This window comes from Malaclemys terrapin, chromosome 7, assembly GCF_027887155.1.
Source record: "Malaclemys terrapin pileata isolate rMalTer1 chromosome 7, rMalTer1.hap1, whole genome shotgun sequence".
Lineage (NCBI taxonomy): Eukaryota > Metazoa > Chordata > Testudines > Emydidae > Malaclemys > Malaclemys terrapin.
In genome coordinates this window covers 125,471,921-125,494,439 of record NC_071511.1, presented here as the reverse complement: position 1 = coordinate 125,494,439, position 22,519 = coordinate 125,471,921, and the positions used below count along the sequence as shown (strand labels likewise).

Genomic DNA, 22,519 nt, shown 5'->3' with positions numbered 1-22,519 from the left:
TCTTTCCCTCTAATCTTACAGTACTTTAAAAAACATAGCTGCCAGTGGTAAGTAAGTTGATCTGCTAACTCCATTAACAGTTTTGTGACACCGCCATTATCTGCCCTGTATCAGTAGCTTATCTGTAGTGCCTTCCTTGCTTTGAAAGCTGCTTATCATTATCACTGAAGACTGATTTTAAAAAGGAGTTCACACTATCTCAGCCTTTTTTGAGTCAAATTTAATCTCCACTTGTATTTATTAATAGGCCTACTTTCTCTAGCACTTCTTCCTGCCCCAACCCCCAGCTATATTATTAAAACCCTTGTTATTCCCCATAACCCAATGGACCAAAATAACTCATTTTGTTTTTTGCTGCCCTTGTCTTTTCCCTACAAGCATTAGCTGACTGTATTCTTCTTTAGTTACCTCGTCCCCTTTTCCAGGTTTAACCTAATAGATTTAACAGACCCTTGTGAGGTCTGGAATGGCTGACTTCTCAGAATGAGTCAAGATTTTAAAAATCCTGTGGAAGCCCCTTCTTTACCCTCCAAAAAGCTGATTTTTTAGAGGACATTAAACTACAGGCCTGAGTTCCTATTTTCTAAGCCTAACACAGCCCCCGAAGGCTTACAATATTTGAGTCACAGCTGGAGCTGTGGTTACTATACAGTTTAAATATCCACCACTTCACAGTGCAATTTGTTTTAAAAATCAAATCAGACACCGTGTCATAAACAAGCGCTAATTAAGTACCCAGCAGGTACAGTGATCCTTGTGCAAGAAGGGTTCTTAAATATCTGCATCTCCACTTCGATTAAAAAAAAGGATAACTATACCACAGTGGGATCATTATAAAATGAAAACCTCTATGGTACATGAAAGGCAAATCTGATTGTTGCCACACCTGTATTTCTTATCACATGAGAAGTGCATTGAAAAAAAAAAAAAGTGCTTGTATCAGTATGGAATCTATATGTGCCAATTATTTAACACAGCAGAATGAGATTTTACCGGGTTTGATTAAATAATATTTAAAAAATAATTTAATAGAAAGAGGAGAGGGCAGCCTCTATAGCATCTCCACCCCATGCAATTCAAATTAAGAAGGCTGGATACTGAACCCACATCTTCTTCATGACACTACAGAGCAAATGCTGGGCTGGTTAACTTTTAATTCCTTTTAAGTTGTATCTTAAGAAATATTTCGGTGCAGGAATTTGTTGTACCACCTTATCTGGTGAACAGGAAAACTGACTTTCTGAAAATTTCCTCAGAATTACAAGGTCCACATATCCCTTAACAAACGGACTCTCAGTCTGCATGGCAGAATTAGACCTGTCCATCACTGATAGGAAAGGGCATGCCCAAGTGCACTGAAGAGCCTCCAGTTGAGACCACTTCCAGCACAGAATGATAACCCCCGTGGACTGGGATTTAATAAGTTTATATGTACTGAACTCCTACTGTAAAGCATAACATTACGACCCCATTTGAATGACCCAAACAGGACTTCTTATTCTAGTGGCCAAAGAAATACTCCAAACAAGAGAGTTTTCAATCTGTGGAACTTGTAACTCAGAGAAAGGATTATTTCACAGCAGGGCTTTGGAGCTGTGCTCCGGCTCCGCTCCAGCTCCAGGCAAAAACCTGCAGCTCCACTGCTCTGGAGCTGCTCCAGGCTCCGATCCAAAGCTCCGTTTCACAGAATCATAGGCATATAGGGCTTGAAGAACTTGAGAGGTCCTCTAGTCCAGACCTCTGTGCTGAGGCAGGACCAAGCACATCTAGACCACTCTTGGTCCAACCTCCAGCGGTGGGGATTCCACAACCTCTCTTGGAAGACTAATCTAGAGCTTAACTGCCCTTATAGTTAGAAAGTTTTTCCTGATATCTAATTTAAATCTCCCTTGCTGCAGATTAAGCCGATTACTTCTTGGACTACCTTCAGCGCTTTGTACCACTTGTCTCTGGATGGAGCTCTTATCAACAGGTCATTAAGGAATAGACAAAGGTAAATCTCTTCCAACATAAGAGCAGCTACCAAGACAACTAATACCTTCATAAGTACCTCGGGCGCTGTGGTGTGCCCAAATGATAATGAACTATATTGGAAGTGTTGACTCCAACAGTGAAAAATGGATACGTTTGCAGTGAGACCGATGAATGGCGATGTGGAGGTTGGATCTTTCAAATCTATTGACAACAGACGGTCACTATTATGGACTAATATTTCCTTTTGAATCTGGACTTTTTCAGGAACCTGTTGAGATGTTTCCGGTCAAGCACTGCCCTGCTACTCCCTGATTTCTTCTTGACCAGGCACAGAATGGAGTACAAGGTTTATCCCTTTTCTGGGCTGCAACTCATTCTGTTGCTCTAATCTACAGGAAATGAAGGATTGCGGGCTGCATTTCCCCACTCTTGAGGGTTCCTGGGAATGGGAGAAGGGGAGTTAAGTATATCCAATGCAGAACCTCTCAGGACAAATTCCAGAACCCACTTGCCAGAGATGATTTGAGGCTTAATTATCCACAAACTGAAATAGACCACGCACTATGTGCTACTCCACCTCAGTTTGCTTTGGCTGAGAATCATGAGTTTTGGTAGGAAGGACCAGAAGGTCTTGTGGATGCATCATTCTTGGATTGGCCAACTCTGTTTCTAGAGCACTTTCTCCAAAATAGCTGGGATTGTCTCATCTGCTAAACTTGATGGTCTGGAAGCCTCAAAAGGATTACTTGAATTCTAAATAGGACTTATATTCCCTGGGATAAAAAGGCAGCCTTCAAGTTTCTCCTGAGTGTGGTGCCCATCCTCCTGTTAGTGGGGTTCTTAGATCCTAATTCGCAGTTTCCTTAAGTAGGTATATCAGCTTGGCACCAATCTTAGGAATAGAAACAAAATCTGATTTAAACATTGTAACACTGACAGTTCTTAGGCACCTTGCTTAGTCTCGCAGGTTCTCGGGCAATCCCTATTCTTCCTCAATCACATCTATCAAGGCCACAAGGTTTGGTTCTGAATCCTGAGAGAATACTTTTGAGTTGTGTCACTGCTGTTCTGAGCTGGTTCCTCCTCTTCATCTTTCACAGACTTTTCTCAAGGGGTAGAGCTAAACTGGAAACTGCCCTGGATTCGAAGAAGTCTAACTGGAAACGTTTTTCCTGCTTTTCCTCCTCCTGGGGTTCCTGTTCCAAATCTAAAAGTTATCCCTCCTCCTACGAGAGCACCAAGAACTCCTGGGCCGGCAAGATCTGGATTTGTGCTTCACTCTCTTAGACCTGCCCCTCTCTGGAGAATTGGCATCAGGAGGCTGTGAAACAGATGCAGATAATGGATTCCTTTGCCTGCACCTGCCACAGAATATGCAGAGATCCCCATCCAGGATCTCCACAAGTAGTGATTCCGAGAACACACATACCTGCTTTCCCCTTCTTCTTCCCTTCTCCATGCTGCGCTCGCAGGAGTGAGTGGTGATAGAGGGCATACCTAGTGTCTCAGGAGTAAAGAGAAACCAGACCCTTACATTCGCAATGTGAGGGAAGACCAGAAACAGTTACAGAAAGGAAATTTATAGCCAATCTTTTTTTAAATAATGTTTTTTTGCTCTGCAGCAGGCAGTCTGGTAGACGATCCTGAAGCTATGGCAGCAGAACAAACAACTGGCAAGATCTTCAGTGTAGCTGGCCACAGCCCCCTGTATCAGTGACTGACAGATTGAGAGCCCATTGGTTAACGGACCTGTGGATCTTGTAGACGAAAGAATAAAGGAATTTGTAATACATGTTTTAGAAGTACTTGTCATTGTTTCAGTATCCCCATTTAGTGAATGAGACTGATGTGTCTCAGTGGGGGAGGGATGATATTTTAATGATGTAATACTATACTTCCTAGAAGAATGACAAGTTTCATGAGGCAGATTAGGACTAAGAATAATCAGATTCCATTAAAAACGGACAGTTTCAAACCATTTTTAAAATTAATTTTAATGATAAAATGTGTTACCTTAACAGGTGGTTAGCGAATTGTAAAATTAACCCAAATATGGTTAGAAGCAGATGACTGGATGTTAGGAGATCTGGATTCTCCACTCTTCTCCATTATCAATTTACTTTGTGACCTGAAGCAAATTACTTCACCTTTCTGAGACCCCAGTTTCCCCTTCTGCAAATCAGGGATAATATATACCCACTCCTGTAAAGTGCTTTGAGAGCCTCACAGACGCACTATAAAGTACTGTTGTTTAAGATACAGAACATATCTTAACACAACTCTGAAAATGTCTGATTTTCAATGGTTTCTATGGGGTCCAGAATTTTCTCTGTCCTAATCTGCCTCAGAAGGCTGTCAAGATAACGACTTCATGTTTGACTGCTTATTAATTATATTTTAAACACTTAATATTTAGATGAAGCAATTAGAAACTCTACAATTTTCCTTTAACTCTTCCGTTTCCCTAGACACACAAATACTACATTCAGCAAGTCTGTATGAGCACCTAAAATTCTGTATAAATAAGTGACCTGGTTGAGCATTCTTTGAACAAAATATTGTAGAGAAAAAAGGTCGGGTTGGGGAAATACCAGTAGGGTTGCAGCCAGACAGGTTGAATGTAGCTATTCACATACGCCTTGCAGGTAAAAGTCCACCATCACACACAGGCATAGATTATGGCAGCCATCAGGGCCGGCTCCAGGGTTTTGGCCGCCCCAAGCAGCCAAACAAACAAACAAAAAAAGCCGCGATCGCGATCTGCGGCGGCAATTCGGTGGGAGGTCCTTCGCTCCGAGCAGGAGTGAGGGACCGTCCACCGAATTGCCGCCGAACAGCTGGACGTGCCGCCCCTCGCACCTGCTTGGTAAGCTGGTGCCTGGAGCCGGCCCTGGCAGCCATTACAAGTGAATAAGGGAATGAGGAAATCGCAAAAGCTGATTCCAGCTTCCTCCCCCTCCCCCCTTTCTCATTTGGGATTAAATTTTTAAGACTACCAAATCAAGCTTCTGAAAACTTTGTTGATCTTCCAAACGAATATTTTACTGCAAATACAGATGTGCAGTGTACACACACATTTTTAATGAACAAATTAAGATGGCCAACAACGCCACTTGTCAAATGAAAAGAAAGTGGAATTCCTCCACCACGCACATCACTGTAACCAAAGTTTCATCATTTCCAGGTTAACTATAAATTGGCTCCACTGTAATCAGAAGTCAATATTTTTCAATAAAAAGCAGGATGACATAAACCAAACTGCTAACAAGGAAACATCTTGGAATAAGAGTTGCTGTTGGGACCCCATCCAACTACCAATGGGTATTTGTAACCTGAAGCGTTTTCTGATCACCTTTTCAAACTTGTTCATGATGTGGACCACATCTTAATAGAAATATCAGCTCACACCTCTCTTGCCATTCACAGTTACTGAAATCAAGGAACATCCCCGTGACAACTGTGTAATGGAAAAGGAATAAGACGACAGTATGGTATTTTTATTTTCTTTGAATGTGAAATAGCATCTGGAAATGAGGAGTCAGCACCATGCACCCAGCCAGCTCTTTGAGGCTCACTAATAAGTCCGCCACAGACCAGTTAAGTTGTTTTATTCAGTGGGAACGACTGAACTAGGCAAGCTACGAGTGGTTTACATTATCTGCATGGTCTCACTGGGGTCTACACAGAGATACTACTACACAACACTCATTTCTTTTATTCGTCCTAGAAACCTTCCTTACCCCCTTCTATATCACATGCCAGTTTGACCCTATGCTGTGTCCTTGTCACTCAATTTATCCCCACTCTTTTTTTATTTTATATCTGAAAACCCTGGCCTAACCAAAGCTTTGTGGTTAGAATGCTTTGATTTACCTTACTAAAGAAAACTATAATTTAGCACCAAATACTCATGAGGAATTATAGCTCTGCTGACTGGCAAATCATTTGCCAAGGCAGATTAGTTTAGCTGCATAAAACAAATATCCACCTGCACATTCTAGCACTAATCAGGGCGTGAAATTAAACTTTTTATTCAGTGGGAAATAACTGCTGCAAGGCGGCGATTTAGTATGGAAAGCAAATATTAAGGTCAGCCTATTCTCTCTGATGTTTATAGTATATATAATAAGGGGGAAGGCATGGAGCACCAAATTCTGCTTTTAAGTCTATGAAACTAAATACTTCAACGATGCAATAACAAATTTTCCATTTGCTTTTATAATTGCATACATTTAATGGAGCAAAGTGGCTAAAATGAAAAATTAAAAGAAGAGTAGGGGTGAGTTAGTGAAGTACCTAAAGCTCGTACCAACCGTAGAAAAAACTGCAGCCAAAAGCAGGTGGTGAGAGTAGAAGAAAGGAAATCAAGGTTTGTTTATATATATATATATTAATTACACACACACACACACACACACACACACAGATTCCAGCAAACCCACAAACTGAAGGGAAAAAGTGATTACGATGTAGTTAACTTAAACCACTAAGTAGTCATTTAAAATGCAAAAAAACCCTGCAACTCTGTATTTAACAACCAGCTGCTTTATATAATTATACTTATCACAGACTCATACAAATGTTGGGCTGGAAAGGACCTGGAGAGATCATCTAGGCCAGCCTCCTGTGCTGATGCAGGACCAAGTAACTCCAGACCATCCCTAATAGGTGTTTGTTTAGCCTGTTCTTAAAAACATCCAGTGATGAGGATTCTACAACCTCCCCTGCAAGCCTATACCAGAACTTAACTACCCTTATTTTTAGGCACAGCAGGAATCAACAGATATCAGCGTTTATTTTAAGCATTTTTAAAGATTGTTATCAATTTAATTTTCACAGTTGCACAAAATTACGGGTTTTAAGATTCTTTTCTATTTTTACATCAATTTTCACAGTTGCAGTAAATTATGTGGGGGGAGTCGGGCAATTATTTAATGACAGTAGACATGGAGATTCAAAAACTGAAAACCTGAGAACCATTAAAAAACAAACAGTCAACATCACGTCGAAATATATGAAGTAAATATCCTTAAATCAAACTCTAATACTTTCTAAGGCAACATTTTTTTTTTACTGCCTAGCTATAAATTTCAATTATTGATGGAAGTATTTTTTTCCTCCATTTGTGTGCCTACGGTGAAATTGACGTTTATTGACATTTACCAATAATCTAATCCTTCCAAGCCTACTTATAATTAGAAAGTTTTTCCTAATATCTAACCTAAATCTCCCTTACTGCAGATTAAGCCCATTACTTCTTGGCCTACGTTCAGTGGACACAGAGAACAACTGATCACAGTCCTCTTTATAACAGCCCTTACCAGATTTGAAGACAGTTATCAAGTCCCCCCTCAGTCTTCTTTCTCAAAATTAAACAAGCCCAGGTTTTTTTAACCTTTTGTCATAGGTTGGGTTTTCTTAACCTTTTATCATTTTTTGACTGTCTCCAATTTGGCCACATCTTTCCAAAAGTGGGGTGCTCAGAAATGGACACATTACCCCAGGTCAGACCTCAACAGTGCTGAGTAGAGCAAGACAATTATCTTCTGTGTCTTACATATGATACTCCTGTTAATACACCCTAGAATGATATTAGACTTTTTTGCAATGGCATCACACTGCTGACTCATACTTAAGGCTATGTTTTAGTTACAAGTATTTTTAGTAAGAAACATGGACAGGTCACGGCAGTAACCAAAACTTCATGGCCTGTGACTGTCCATGACTTGTACCATATAGCTCCGACTAAAACTTGGGCCACGGAGGCTGCTGGTGCTGGGGGGGGAGGAGGGGAGAGCCGGCGTCTGGGGGCTTCACAGGTGCTGGGGGTCATGGCCCAGGACCCCTGCTGGTGCTGGGGGGAGGTGAGGGGCAGGCAGGTGATGGTGCGCGGCCCAGGAATCCTGCTGGTGCTGGAGGAGGGGAGGGCTGGCAGGCTTCCTACCCGGCTCCTCTTGTCCCTGCAGCTCCTAAGGAGAGGGAAGGCCACGGAGGACTCCATGCGCTGCCCCCACCACGAGCTCCAGCTCCGCAGCTCCCATTGGCCGGGAACCACAGCCAGTGGGAGCTGCGGGGGCAGCACGCAAAGCCCCCTGGCCCCTCTGCCTAGGAGCTGCAGGGACACGCTGGCCACTTCTGCAGAGCCCCCACCACTACCACTGAGGTAAGCACCTCCCCACACCCCAATCCCCTTCCCCAGCCCTGAGCACTATTATGCCCAGATCCTTTTCAGCAGTACTACTGCCTAGCCAGTGAGGGCTAGTCTACACTCGCAATGCTTTAACATGGCTTGTGTAGTCGCGGCAGAGCGCTGGGAGCGCTCTAAAAAACCCATCTCCATGGGCTTTTCTACACTGGCCCTTTACCGCGCTGAAACTTGCTGCGCTCAAGGGGCTGTTTTTTCACTCCCCCGAGTGAGAAAGTTGCAGCGCTGTAAAGTGTCTGTGTAGACAAGCCCTTCGTCCCCATTCTGTAATTGGGCATTGGATTTTTCCTGCCTAAGTGAAGTACTTCACACTTGTCTTTATTGAATTTCACCTTCTTGAATTCAGACCAATTCTCCAATTTGTCAAGGGCATTTTGAATTCTAATCCTGTCCTCCAAAGCGCTTGCAACACCTCCCAGCTTGGTGTCATCCGCAAATGTTATAAGCATACTCTCCACTCCATGATCCAAGTCATTAAAAATATTGACTAGTACCAGATTCAGGACTGACCCCCCCGGGACCCCACGAGATACACCCTCCCAGTTTGACAGCAAACCACTGATAGCTTCTCCGCATACAGTCTTTCAACCACTTTCATAAATTCTAAGGCCAGAAGGGACACGGTGATTATCTACTCTGGCCTCCTGTCTAACACAGGCCACAGAACCTCCCCAAAATAATTCTTAGAGCAGATCAGTTAGAAAAACCTCCAATCTTGATTTAAAAATTGTTAGTGATGGAGAATTCACCATGGCCCTTCGTAAATTGTTCCAATGGTTAATTACTTTGTTAAACACGTATGCCTTATTTCTAGTCTACATTTGTCTAGCTTCCAGCCATTGGATCGTATTAGACATTTCTCTGCTAGACTGAAGAGCCCATTATTAAATATGTGTTCCCTGAAGGTATGTCTACAATGCAATAAGCACTCAGGCCTAACCCCACTTACATCTACAAATGAATCGTGCTAACCCTAGGCTTGGACATGCGACCCTGCGGGAGTAGAGAGTCCGAGCCAGAATCAAGCTGGGACACAAGGTCAAGTCCTATTCCTCTGCAGTGTTGGCGCAACCCCGCTTGACTTGTGTCCTGGGAGTCCACCAGAAGTCGTTAACTTCCTTAGTCCTTTCTATCCCAACAATCTCCAATTGATTCAACTGAAAACAGAAGCTACCCCTCTCTGATGGACAGTGCAGCTCAGTGAGTCAGTGTTAACCCTTCTATTGTCTTCTGATCACTGAGTTGCAAATCAGAGAGCCTTCTGTGTTTGCAATGGAGACTGAACAGAACAAGCCTTCTGCAAAGTGTGCTGCTTCATGGTCACGGGAACACAGCCAGATTTTGGTGAATCTCTGGTGTGAGGCCAGTAAAACTGTGGACTTTAGTGAAGTACCAGGAATGATCACGCATACCAGCAAATAACTAAAAAGCTGGCAGCTCTGTAAATTCTCTGGACTGGTGACGAGTGCAGGGAGCAGGTTAAGTGGCTTAAGAACACATGCTGGTTGTTGATAGCTGCAAACTCTTCCTGAAACAAACTCCAGCGAGGAAGTCACATTGCAGGGAAAAGCATATTTTCCAGGGCCACCTCGGTAGCTGATTAGCTCACTCCACTCACAGATGTGCTGTTCAGTCACTATATGTTTGAATACTTCAGCTGCGTATAGTGTAGATTTCCCAACAACAGCTTGGAATAACATCTCCTTTTTCCAAGAGGGCACCACAAACAACAGTTACGTCCTCCAAAACATGAAAGGCCAGAAATGATAGAAAAAGCCTTTTGTTGCACGTGCACTTCTCGCTACCCCAGACAATCCAATTACTTATGAAATTTGTATAAAATCAAAAACATTTATAATTTTTAACTTACCATGGTCTCTGCACTTCTGGAACTGTGATTAACCAGGTTGAATCCAGAGAGATTCTGTGGACAGAAGCATCCCTTTCACAATACATTTTGGTTCAGTTTTTAAATGTAACATTTTATGTCCTTGAGATTCCACAAGAATTAATTCTATACTCCTCCACTGAGCTATTTTAGACAATAACCCTCTATTTCTTGTCCTAAATCAGGCCCCTCAATCTCCACTGGCTGCTGTATATCCAGAATTTGACGCCTGGCCCAATAAACCTTTGTGGGCCATTCCAGACAGAAGCGTTTCTGTGACGAAGTTACGGTCGAAGTTCTTGAGAGGGCTGACAAGCAGTCCAATACCAGCAGCAGAGAGATGAAAGACTGGAACAGCAGCATGCTGAGAGGCAGGTGGAAAGGGTGAGGCTTGCTGCCTGGGGGCGGGACAGGTTTTCAGCTATGGAGCAGGCACTTGCAACACAGTTCCTAGAACAGGAATGGTGGCTAAGGGAGGAGGACAGAGCTCAGAGAGCACTGTTTGAGTGACTCATCTCCATCCTGGGTGGGGAGCACCAGCTCCTGCTGCCTCTCCTACACCATGACCTGATCTCCCTGCAGTGTAGCTTCAGTCTAAAAATACTTTGGGCAGCCCATGCATTCAAGCCCGATAGGCAGTGGGGCAGAGCAACTAAACCCCCTGGAGCCTTCCTTCTTGAACCCCTCTCATGTGGATCCCTCCACCCCCAGCCTGGCACCCAGTGCACAGAAAATGGGGAAAGAAGAGAATGGAGAACATGGAGCCAAGAGACAAGTAGTGGTAGGGGGTTTAAGTCATGTTTGCACTGTTTCCTGCTCTTTTATATTTTTGTTTTGGAAATGTTCTTCTGGTACTTGTTTTTTGGGTGTTGTAATGTCAGCTGGCCTGCGTAGCAATAGGCAACTGTCGTACAGTTTTAACACGTTTACAAATAAAGCTTTTTATATCATCAGGAAAGTTTATTGCTATCAGTGCATCACCTCTTACAATCATGATTTGAGATAAAGCTAAAAACGCGATCAGGAGCAATTATACATAACTAAGCAACACTATTCCTCTATGCGGTTAGGTACAGCAATTCACATTTCAATACCTTCCTTCTATGAACCTACACTGTGATTCACGCCACCCCCCAATCCGGTATTCAACGTGTCATGCATAAGTATATTGCATGGCAATCGAGCAAACATCCCCCAAAATCAATTAGCCCCTTTCCCCACACAAGCACATTCGTACGGGTGCTATTCCCCCTCTTCCACTGGGCTGTGCAAGGCCATAATGCAAGAACTCAAAGCATCCCCGTTATCTCAAAGCCAGCAATTACCTCCAGAATATCTTGAATGCCCACCACTTTGGAGTAAACCACATGCCTGATTGCCTCAGAAACCTCTGCTACCCCTTTAACCACAGTCAACTCTCCATCATCACACTGGTAGACAACAGACCTGTAGCAGTATGAGGTAGCCAGCTTCCAGGAGGTTATACCAACCCGCTTCTGGACAGGCAAGAGTGCCTCACGTGTGTGTCTTTACACTGGAGAGTCAGGGCAAGTTGCTCACAAAGGTCCAGAAATGTAGCTTTCTTCACGCGAAAGTTTTGGACCTACTGCTGGTCATCCTAGGTCTACATGACAATGTGATCCCACTAGTCCGTGCTTGCAGTCCTGTGCCAGAGGCACTGGTTTACGTAGGGGGCATCAGCAGCTATACCGATTGTACTGAGCAGCATCTGCCAGTGCAAGTCTGCCATGCCAGAGTACTGTTCCTCCTCTGCCTCCTCCTCCACCAGGTACCTTTGGTGGGTCAGAAAATGCATGGAAATGTCCACCAGCCTCTCATGGAAGCTCTGCCTGTTTCCTGACACAGGAGTGAAAGTGCAAGCAAGAGAAGTTCTTCAAAAGGTTGGCTCCAGTATCTTGGAGTACACAGGCCAAAATGACTGCTCGGCAGGCTGTTCAAACTTCCTGTAACATGCAGGGTGGGCAGTAAAGATTTCCCACAGTGCATCATGGTCAAAGGGCTAGAGTGGCCACATTTCAGGAGGGTGCTAGGGGCTCTGGGATATGTTTGCTTTGACTCAGGTCAGCATGCTGCAGTGTGGACACCAGAGCCCCAGGTTCAAGCCCAAATTTGAAAAATCTTAACATAGGGTTAAGAATCAGTGTAGATGCTCAATCCCAGGGTTCGCTAACACAGGTCAGCTGACTCAAGTCCCACTAACCCTGGGCTTACACTGCAATGTAGACTTACTGTAAGTAGGTACTCATAAATTGTAATCAAGTCATCCCTTAGCCTTCTCTCTATTAAGCTAACTAGATTGAGCTCCTTGAGTTTATCACTATCAGGCATGTTTTCTAATTTTTTAAAATCATTCTCTGAATCCCCTCCAATTTATCAACATCTCTATTTAATTGTGGACACCAGAACAGGACACAGCATTCCATCAGTGGTCTCACCAATGCCAAACACAGAGGTAAAATAACTTACTTGAGATTCCCCTGTTTATGCATCCCAGGATCTCATTAGCTCTTTTGGCGACAGTGTCATACTGGGAGCTCACGTTCAGCTGATCATCTACCACGACCCCAAATCTTTCAGAGTCCCTGTGTCTCAGGATAGAGTTCCCCCACCCTGTAAGTATGTCCTACATTCTTTGCTCCCAGATGAACACATTCACATTTAGCCATACTAAACCACACAGTTTGCTTGTGCCCATTTTAACAAGCAAACTAGATTGCTCTGAATCAGTGACCCATCTTCTTCATTATTTACCACTCCCTCCATTTTTGGGTCATCTGCAAACTTTATCAGTGATGATTTTATGTTTTCTTCCAGGTGATTGATAAAGATGTTAGATAGCACAGGGCCAAGAACTGAGACTCTTGGAAAGAGATCTGCTCAATGATCATTCCCCATGTACAGTTATATATCAGTGAGCCAGTTTTTAATCCATTTAATGTGCTCCACATTCCTTTTATATTGTTCTAGTGTTTTAATCAAAATGCCATGTGGTACCAAGTTGTGCGCCTACATTATAGTAATTTCATCTAGACCACATTTCCCTAGTTTGCTGGTGAGAATGTTCCGTGGCACTGCGACAAAAGCCTTACTAAAATCAAGATCTATCACGTCTACTGCTTCCCCCATCCACCAGACCAGTAACCCTGTCAAAGAAGGTAATTAGGTTGGTTTGGCAGGATTTCTTCTTGACAAATCCATGTTGGCTATTCCTTAGAACCCTTTTATCCTCCCAGTGCTTACAAACGGATTGTTTAATAATTTGTTCCAGTATCTTTCCAGGTATCAAAGTTAGGTTGACTGATCTATAAATTCCCAGGTGCCCTTTGTTCCCCTTTTTGAAGATAGGAGTTATGATTGCTCTTCTCCACTCCTTTTGGTACCTCACTTGTCCTCCATGAGTTCTTGAAGGTAACTGCTAATGGCTCCGAGATTGCTTCAGTTAATTCCCTACTAACACGGCTGCTACTCTGAAACCTGAAATAAGTATCATAGGTGAATTTCAGGAGGCCTGGCCAACTTGAATACATTTAACTTATCTAAATATTCCTTAATGTGTTATTTTCCGGTGTTGGTTTCCGTCCTCCTTGTAGTTAACATTGATTGGTGACCCAATATTCAATGCATAAACCTTTTTACTGAAGACTGAAGCAAAATAGGCATTAATCATCTCAGCCTTCTTAATGTCATTTGTTATTAGCTCTCCCCTTCCCCACTTTCCTTCATCTTTCTCTTGGTCCTAATGTATTTAAAAAAACCTCTTCTTATTGTCTTCTATGTCCCTTGCTAGGCTAAAGCACAAAATAAATTACATCTTTCTGATTTTGTCCCCACGTGCCTGTGCTATTCTTTTGGTATTCCCCCTTATTAATCGCTCCATGTTTCCACTTTTTGTAGGATTCCTTTTTGTTTTTCAGGTCATTAAAGAGCTCCCAATGGAGCCATATTGGCCTCTTACTATTCTTCCTATCTTTCCTTCTCATCGGCATAGTTTGCAGTTATGCCTTTAATACTGTCTCTTTGAGAAACTGCCAGCTCTCCTGAACTCCTTTATTCCTTAGATACAGGTCTCCTTACATTTCCCTTGTTTTGGCTACTTGGTATTCGCTATCAAAATGAAAACAATGCAAGCATACTATCAGGGAAACTGTAAAAATCAATTTATCTAAAATAACTATTAAAATAATCATTAAGTTCTAGGATATGAAAGGTTCAGTCCTACCAACACCCAAGCTAGAAGTAGTCTATACAAACTGAACTACCACAGAGGCTAAGAATTTGAATGTCTGTTTCCACTGCAAATGCCTTTACTAAGCAGCCAGAGAAAAACAGTTAATCAGCTCAGGATTCACTTTTCTTTTTCACTTTTTCAAATCATGTTGGAACCTGCTTAGCTTATTGGCTGGCTTACTAGGAGGAGGACAAAAGTCACGACCAATCTAGTAATCATCAAATTTAAGGAAACATGGGTTTTCTTCTGGCAATGCAACGATAGCATGTTCCCATAGTTGCTGTAAACCATACGCGATGGTAAGAGAATACAATAACATACTTTGAATTTACACAGCACCTTAATAACACCAACAACTACTGTCCCTAGTTCTCACATAGCATTGTTCATCCATAGATCTCAAAGTATTTAACGTCCTGGAGGATCAATGCCAGTACAGTCAATGGGGGATGAAACAAATGTGTATTTATTAAACAGTCCTGGAAGAGGTCACAAAGGCAGAAGCTGCTGAAAAGGCTAATGGCCTGACATTCTTACGGAAGTAAAGGGTATTCAGCACCTCCAAGGATCAGGCCTTATCTCTCTCCATTCCAGGGAAGGGAAATGTTAATTTGTATGTGGAAGACAGAATATATCAGTGAAGAATGCCAGTATCAACATCTTCCCATCCACGAACCATGGCAGGAACGCCGGGGGGGGGGGGGGGGGGGGGGGGGAGAGATTGCCTCATTCACATATAGTGAAAACCAGAAGGTAAAACTTAAATCTATATTAAAATACTGCCTGCAGAGGCATTTTAAACAGGATCCTAAATTGGTCAGGTACAGCTCCATGCACTGCTAATTAAATACAATTGAAGTTGTCACTAGTCCATTCAGGAAAACAGATGCTGCTTCACAGAGCCTTGATATTTTTCTTAAATACCTTTCAGAATGAGGATCAAAAATATGAACTCTTATAAAAAGGCCTTTATTGTATTTTTATAGCATATTACATACCTTGTAACAATCATTTTGTTAAGTGTGACTGTCAGTTTTATTTTCTGTCCCTTTTTTCCTGGCTATTTACAAGCTTTGTAAGAATCATTCCTTAATTAAGTCTAAACATAGTTTCATATAAATGGATTCCTGGAATTAAAAACGTTCAGACTTAAGAAATGATTGTTACGGAGACTGTAACAGGCTGTAAAAAAAAGAATGCCACTTTAAACAAAGATTTCTCATTTTAATTAAAAAGATAATCATCAGAACATTCATACACTTAAAAGAACCATTTGAAGCTACTTTGAAAAAAATATCTACTATTCTATGCAGGCGTACATAGTTTAGTTTATATGACATTTAATCAAAGTCTCAGCTGAGCCTACTACATTTATTCTTTAAGTACTGTAGCTACATTTTTAACCAGTTTATTCAAATAGGGAAGTTACTTATTGAACTCCTCATTCTTAGTACTTTTGAAAACGGTTACGACAATAAAATTCCGTATTCTTTAACCAAAAAACAGCTTTATTTAAAACAAGAAGTTTTTTCAAAAACTAAAGGAGCATATGTGATTCTCCTCCAAGCTTATGCATTAATAGGGCACCGTATCTCTCATAACTTAAACCCTATGATGAGTGCTGTTTTATCCAGAGTATTTAAGAAACACCACAAAATGGATGATGGGAACACAAGTAGATTGCAGTGCTATAAAATCCCTCCTGCACTTGCTACAGAGCACTGGCCTATACAATTCCTGCTGCCTTTATACCTTACATTTATACAGCAGGTTTCATCCAAAAGGGTCCAAGAGAATCCTTACAAGATTAGGTTGATGCATAAACTACAGAGAGGGAATCATTTAACTCGCCACTAAAATATCTCTGAGGATGGCTGCTTAACAGTACACAACAATTTAGGATTGTAAGTGAATCTTATGTCTACTTGAAACTGTAGGAGTAATTTGGGTAGGTAGGTAGAATGTCATTATCTAAAATTAATTAGATAATATGTATTACATATGATCAGACTTATCTAATAAATTGATACAGGCTGGATGCATCATAAATAGATCATTGACAAGTAATCAAGCTAATATCAGCCATCAGGGACAAGGGCTTCCTTTCCTCTGCTATCCTCATCGCCTCAAAAATAAAAAAAAAATAAAAAAAAAAGAAACGCCCCAAAAATGAGCCCACTTCGTTTTTCAAAATGTCAAATCTATAAACTAATTTCTGACACACACAAAAAAAATAAGCTCCTGTTTTTACACAAGGCTTCATTTCATCCATTAAGTGACCGGAAGAGGTTTCAACAGAACATTTTCCATCACTGGCTAAGTGTGAAAACAACAACAACAACAACAACAAAATTAGCATGCATTTCTTCCTGACATCTAGTGGCTTAGCAATTGGTCCAATGTCATTACTGACGATTAAGCACAAAACATTTTAAAAATGAAAACCAATTTTACAGACAGGGACAGATACCACCACCTACAGACATGTTTTCAAACAGTAATTACATGTGACTCTGCAATCAAAACAAAAATACCAGAAGCCGGGTAGATAATGGAGGTCTGGTCGTTATGAAGAGTTTCTCAATATTTGATATGGTAAGGCACACCTTGGCGCTTGTGAAAGATGCTGTGTAAATCAATAATTAATTGCATGGCCCACTTCGGCCCAATCTATGACCCATTTAGTCAGTCAGAGTGATGGTATACCAAGCATATCATCCACTTGGACGTACAGGAGAGTATACTGTGGATGATCTGCCACTGGATGAACTAGAATGCATCTTCCCAGATCTATGTAGGTACTTATATGGCTGCCATCACCACAATATCTAAGCACCTCCCAAGCATTTAGAGAGAGAGAAAACACCAAACCAGTTTTCCAGCATGGCCTGGTTAGCATGTACAATTGCCCCTTGTACCTCCTCCAAAAAACCTGCTCTATGCAGAGCCCCCATAATCAGGGATGTGAGAAGAGCAGAAGACCCCAAGAAGTCCCATTAGGGACCTTGCTTTGCCGATCTAATTAAAGTGGGAAGTGCACAGAAACTATAGTGAAGGGTCCCAATATAACAACCCCCCCACCCCCCAAACAGATATAAATAAGATAAGAACTTAAGAATGGCCATATTGGGTCAGACCAACAATCCATCTAGCACAGTATCCTATCTTCTGACAGTGGCAGGTGCCAGATGCGTCAGAGGGAATGAACAGAACAGGGCAATTATCAAGTGATCCATCCCCTGTCGCCCATTCCCAGCTTCTGGCAGTTAGAGGTTTAGGACACACAGGGCATAGGATTGCATCCCTGATGGTCTTGGCTAATAGCCATTGATGGACTGAGCATCCATATCTAATTCTTTTTTGTACCCACTTATACTTTTGGCCTTCACAACATCCCCTGGCAACAGGTTGACTGTGTTGTGTGAAGTAGGACTTCCTTTTGTTTGTTTTAAACCTGCTGCCTATTAATTTCATTGGGTGACCCCTGGTTCTTGTGTTATGGGAAGGGGTAAATAACACTTCCTTATTCTTTCTCCACACCATTCATGATTTTATAGACTTCTGTCGTATCCCCCTTTATTCATCTCTTCCAAGCTGAAAAATCCCAGTCTTTTAAATCTCTCATCATACCAAAGTTGTTCTATACTCTTTTTTGTTGCCCTTCTCTGTACCTTTTCCAATTCTAATATATCTTTTTTGAGATGGGGCGACCGTAACTGCTGGGAGTATTCAAGTTGTGGGCATACCATGGATTTATATAGTGGCATTATGATATTTTCTGCCTTACCATCTCTCTCTTTCCTAATGGTTCATAACATTGTTAGCTTTTTTGACTACCACTGCACACTGAGAACTATCCAGGATGACCCCAAGATTACTTTCTTGAGTGGCAACAGCTAATTTAGACCCCATCATTTTGTATGTATAGTTGGAATTATGTATTCCAATGCACATTACTTTGCATTTATCAGCATTGAATTTCATCTGCCATTGTGTTGCCCAGCCACCCAGTTTTGTGAGGTCCCTTCAGAACTCTTCGCAGTCAGCTTTGGATTTAACTATCTTGAGTAATTTTGTATCATCTGCAAATTTTGCCACCTGTTTACCCCTTATTTTCAGATCATTTATGAATATGTTGAACAGCACTGGTCAGTACAGATCCCTGAGGGACACCGTTATTTACCTCTCCCCATCCTGAAAATGGACTATTTATTCCTACCCTTTGTTTCCTATCTTTTAACCAATTACTGATCCATGAGAGAACCTTCCATCTTATCCCATGACAACTTATTTTGCTTAAGAGCCTTTGGTGAGGGACCCTGTGAAAGGCTTTCTGAATGTCCAAGTACACTATATCCACTGGATCACCCTTGTTCACATGTTTGTTGACCCCCTTGAAGAATTCTAATAGATTGGTGAGGCATGATTTCCCTTTACAAAAGCAGTTTTGACTTTCCCCAACAAATCATGTTCATCTATATGGCCAATAATTCTGTTCTTTACTATAGTTTCTACCAATTTGCCTGCTTCTGAAGTTAGGTTTAGTGTCCTACAATTGCCAGGATCACCTCTGGAACTTATTTAAAACTGGCATCACATTAATGATCCTCCAGTCAACTGGCACAGAAGCTGATTTAAGCGACAGGTTACATACCACTGTTAGCAATTCTGCAAATAAAAGTCTCTCTTCCCTTCCAATCTATAAAAGAAAATGCTTACTTTATCATTTTTCTTGTTTGATTGCTTTTTTTGTTTGTTTGTGTCTCTTGCGTGTCTGTGTGTGAAGAACTCTTTTAGGGAAAACTAAAAATCAAAGCACTCTGTCATTTATTCCTCAATGCAGTGAAGTCCTTGGTCACTCAACACTCAGAGTGAGTTCAACAGTCTATGGCTTATTCCTGTGAAAGTTCTCTCCCCCACACTGACACGCCTCTCCCAATTCATTGATGTTTCATTGTTCCAGCAGAACATAGCCAGGCTGTGGTCATGGAGGGTCAGGTATTCCATCAGATAGCTAGGGTCAATACCATGGAGGGCTCCAAATATCAGGTCAGAGGTCTTGAACTGGACTCTTTATTCAATAGGGAGCCAATGCAGAAGCAGGAGCATCAACATGGTGCTCTGTACTACTAAGTAGACACTTGGAATTTTTTCAAGGTGCAAGACTTCATGACTCCTAGTTACAATGAGTTGTAATTATCAAGCCTAGAGGTCACAAATGAGTGGATTACTATGGCCAGATCTATATCCAACAGGATATGGCACACTCTTCTAGTCAATCACATATGGAGAGGGCATTTTTTTGCTGCCAAGGATATTTTGACATCCAATATCTTTTTAACCTCTTCAGCCTAAGATTCCATAAACCTGACAAAAATACAAAGAACTGGCAAAAGAATTCAATGATCTGAACAGAAACAAGAGATTTAAAAACAGATACCAATACTACAAGATAAAAAACAGAAGCTAATTAAGAGTTTAGACTTTCTACTACCTTTTGAAGTGCAAATGAAAGCCAAGATTTGTATCTAGTTTTTCAATATTTCCACGTTGGGCATAAATTTTGAAAGCATAGCTGTATTTTAGGTTCTTTATGATTAAAGATTTAATTCTGTGCCACTGAATCATTAATCCACAACAAATAAACCTTCAACAAATGTTGCCAGTCACTTGAAATGTATTCTTAGAAGCAGAACAGTTTAGAGCATCTAAAATTAGCATTCAATTAAGCTGGCATCACTGTTTGGTTGGAAAATAGCATCAAGAAAGTGAAGCAAACAATCTAGAAATATCAACGATAAAAAAAGGAATATAACTGTTGTTTCACTTGGTATATTATCCCAAATCTAAACAGACCAGTCACATTTGAAAACGGATTTGGCTACTGATGCCCAAAGTTATTTTCTGTGCCACAGGCCAATTTATAAACCAAGACAATATAAAGGCTCTTTACATCAACTCTATTAACAAGGATATATAGCAGGAAAACATAACTGATTAAAATGTCAATATATACAATTCTGCACCCAGGATAAAAAGGGTCATAAGGTGGGGAAAAAAACAAAAAAAACTATGGCGAGCAGATGTGCAGATAAAACTAATACACCCCACACACTACATGCAGAACAAAAACTTCACCTCTCCCAGGCACCAGTGCTTGATGGGTCACCTCTTACCACCAAATCAGGCCAGAAATCTTGTTTAGGATCTCTAAGACCACCAGAGAATTGCAAACATACCTGCAGGTGCCCTCCTGCCACATCTGCAGGTGCCTCCCTGTCCCCCAGCGCAATGTCTCTTGTCCACATGCTCTTGCACCCAAATCCCAGCATTTAACCCCACCTTCTATAGGTAAGCCCTATTCCCATCACGAGCATCCCCCAACCCAGCCAAAAGATACCCCAAGCCCTACTACTTGTCTCACTAGGTACTGCCAACACCGGCCAAAGATCTCAGTGCAACTTTACAAAGGCTCAGGTGTCGTCGTCCCATACCAGCACTCACCGTTCCTCCAAGACCCCTGTCTCTCATACTCCAGAACTTGCCCTCTTCCTGACTCAGCACCCTGGCATATTTCCCCACCCAATTGTACCCTAAGTGCCCCCCATGCTTCAACACTCGGGAGTCTCAGAGGGTGAACACCAAATACCTTCTTCACCATCACCACCTGCTCCTACACCCTCAGGTGCCCACCCATCGCCTCCCCTCCCCCAATACTACCTTCCCCAGGCCTTTGCCTCCCACCCCCCCACACATGTCCTGTTCCCCAGCCCTTTATCCCCCCCATCCTCATCTACCCCTCAAATGCCTGGCTCCCCAAAAAACTTACCCCTCCCTTCCAGGAGCCCCCCCCCCTCCTGTGACCCAACAGATACCTCTCCCCCAGCCCTCCCATATGTCAGCTCTCCCCCTCTCTCCCCCCCACAGGTGTCCTCCTCCTCCCCCCCACATGCCCCATGCCCCCTCCCCCAGCCCTCCCATAGGTCAGCGCTCCCCCTCCCTCCCCCAGGTATCCTCCTCCTCCTCCTCCCCCCCACTTGCCCCCATGCCCCCTCCCCCAGCCCTCCTATAGGTCAGCGCTCCCCCTCCCTCCGCCAGGTATCCTCCTCCTCCTCCCCCCCACTTGCCCCCATGCCCCCTCCCCCAGCCCTCCTATAGGTCAGCGCTCCCCCTCCCTCCCCCAGGTGTCCTCCTCCTCCCCCCCACCTGCTCCCTCCCCCAGCCCTCCCATAGGTCAGCGCTCCCCCAGATGTCCTCCTCCTCTCCCCCCCCACTTGCCCCATACCCCCTCCCCCAGCCCTCCTATAGGTCAGCGCTGCTCCTCCTCCTCTCCCCCCCACTTGCCCCCACGCCCCCACCCCCAGCTCTGGCCCCCCCAAGCTCCGCACGCCCCCCCCATCACTTGCCCCTCCCCCTAGTCGGCCCCACACCCGCCCTGTAGCCCACCAGGGGCTCCGGCCCTTTGCCCCCCGGCGCCGCCGCCCCTCACCATGAACTTCAGGGCCTTCTCCTGCAGCACGGCCTCCGCCGGGTCCATAGTCCCGCCCCGCTGCTCCGCCGGTCCGGGGCCTGGGCCGCCCCCTCCCTCAGTGCCAGGCAGGCCGCAGCCAGCGCAAGCAGGAACCGCCGCTTCCCCCGGCAGGGCGCACGCGCCGCCCGCAGACCCACGGGAAATGTAGTCCCCGGCCGCGGCCCAGGCAAGCGCCTGGGCGGCACAGCGGCACTACAGCTCCCGGCATGCCGCGCGGCGACAGCCCATCCCGGTCCCGCAGCAGCTCTGCGCATGCCAAGCCGGGGGGGGGGGGGCAGCGGTGGCTGATGGGAGATGTAGTCTCTTAGGGGCTTTAGGTGAGCAAGTCTATGCAGTTTGACAGGGGTCGGCCACCTTTCAGAAGTGGTGTGCCAAGTCTTCATTTATTCACTCTGATTTAAGGTTTCACGTGCCAGTCATATATTCTAACGTTTTTAGAAGGTCTCTTTCTATGAGTCTATAATATAGAACTAAACTACTGTTGTCTGTAAAGTAAATAAGGTTTTTAAAATGTTTAAGAAGCTTCATTTAAAATTAAATTAAAATGCAGAGCCCCCCGGGCCGGTGGCCAGGAGCCGGGCAGTGTGAGTGCCACTGCAAATCAGCTCCGTGCCGCCTTTGACACGCGTGCCATAGGTTGCCTACCCCTGCAGTATCACTACAAGGACTCCC

At 43.4% G+C, this 22,519-nt stretch overlaps 1 protein-coding gene across 16 annotated transcripts in view; it reads right to left on the bottom strand.

Moving 5' to 3' along the window:
- BTRC (beta-transducin repeat containing E3 ubiquitin protein ligase) overlaps positions 1-21,950 on the bottom strand; it is a 165,712-nt gene extending 143,762 nt beyond the window's left edge. For 7 of the 16 annotated variants that reach the window (XR_008445598.1, XM_054033511.1, XM_054033514.1 and 4 more), the window contains exons 1-2: positions 21,806-21,950; positions 10,050-10,103 (exon numbers count right to left, since the gene is read on the bottom strand). Coding sequence is in view for 12 of the 16 variants with exons in the window: in XM_054033511.1 (XP_053889486.1) it covers positions 10,050-10,103; positions 21,806-21,853 (102 nt within the window). In the remaining 4 variants the exon portion in view is untranslated. Of the gene's footprint in view, positions 1-10,049; positions 10,104-21,805 lie in introns of those variants that run through there. The other 9 variants (XM_054033512.1, XM_054033520.1, XM_054033525.1 and 6 more) reach the window with 4 other exon arrangements.
- Positions 21,951-22,519: the final 569 nt, after the last annotated feature.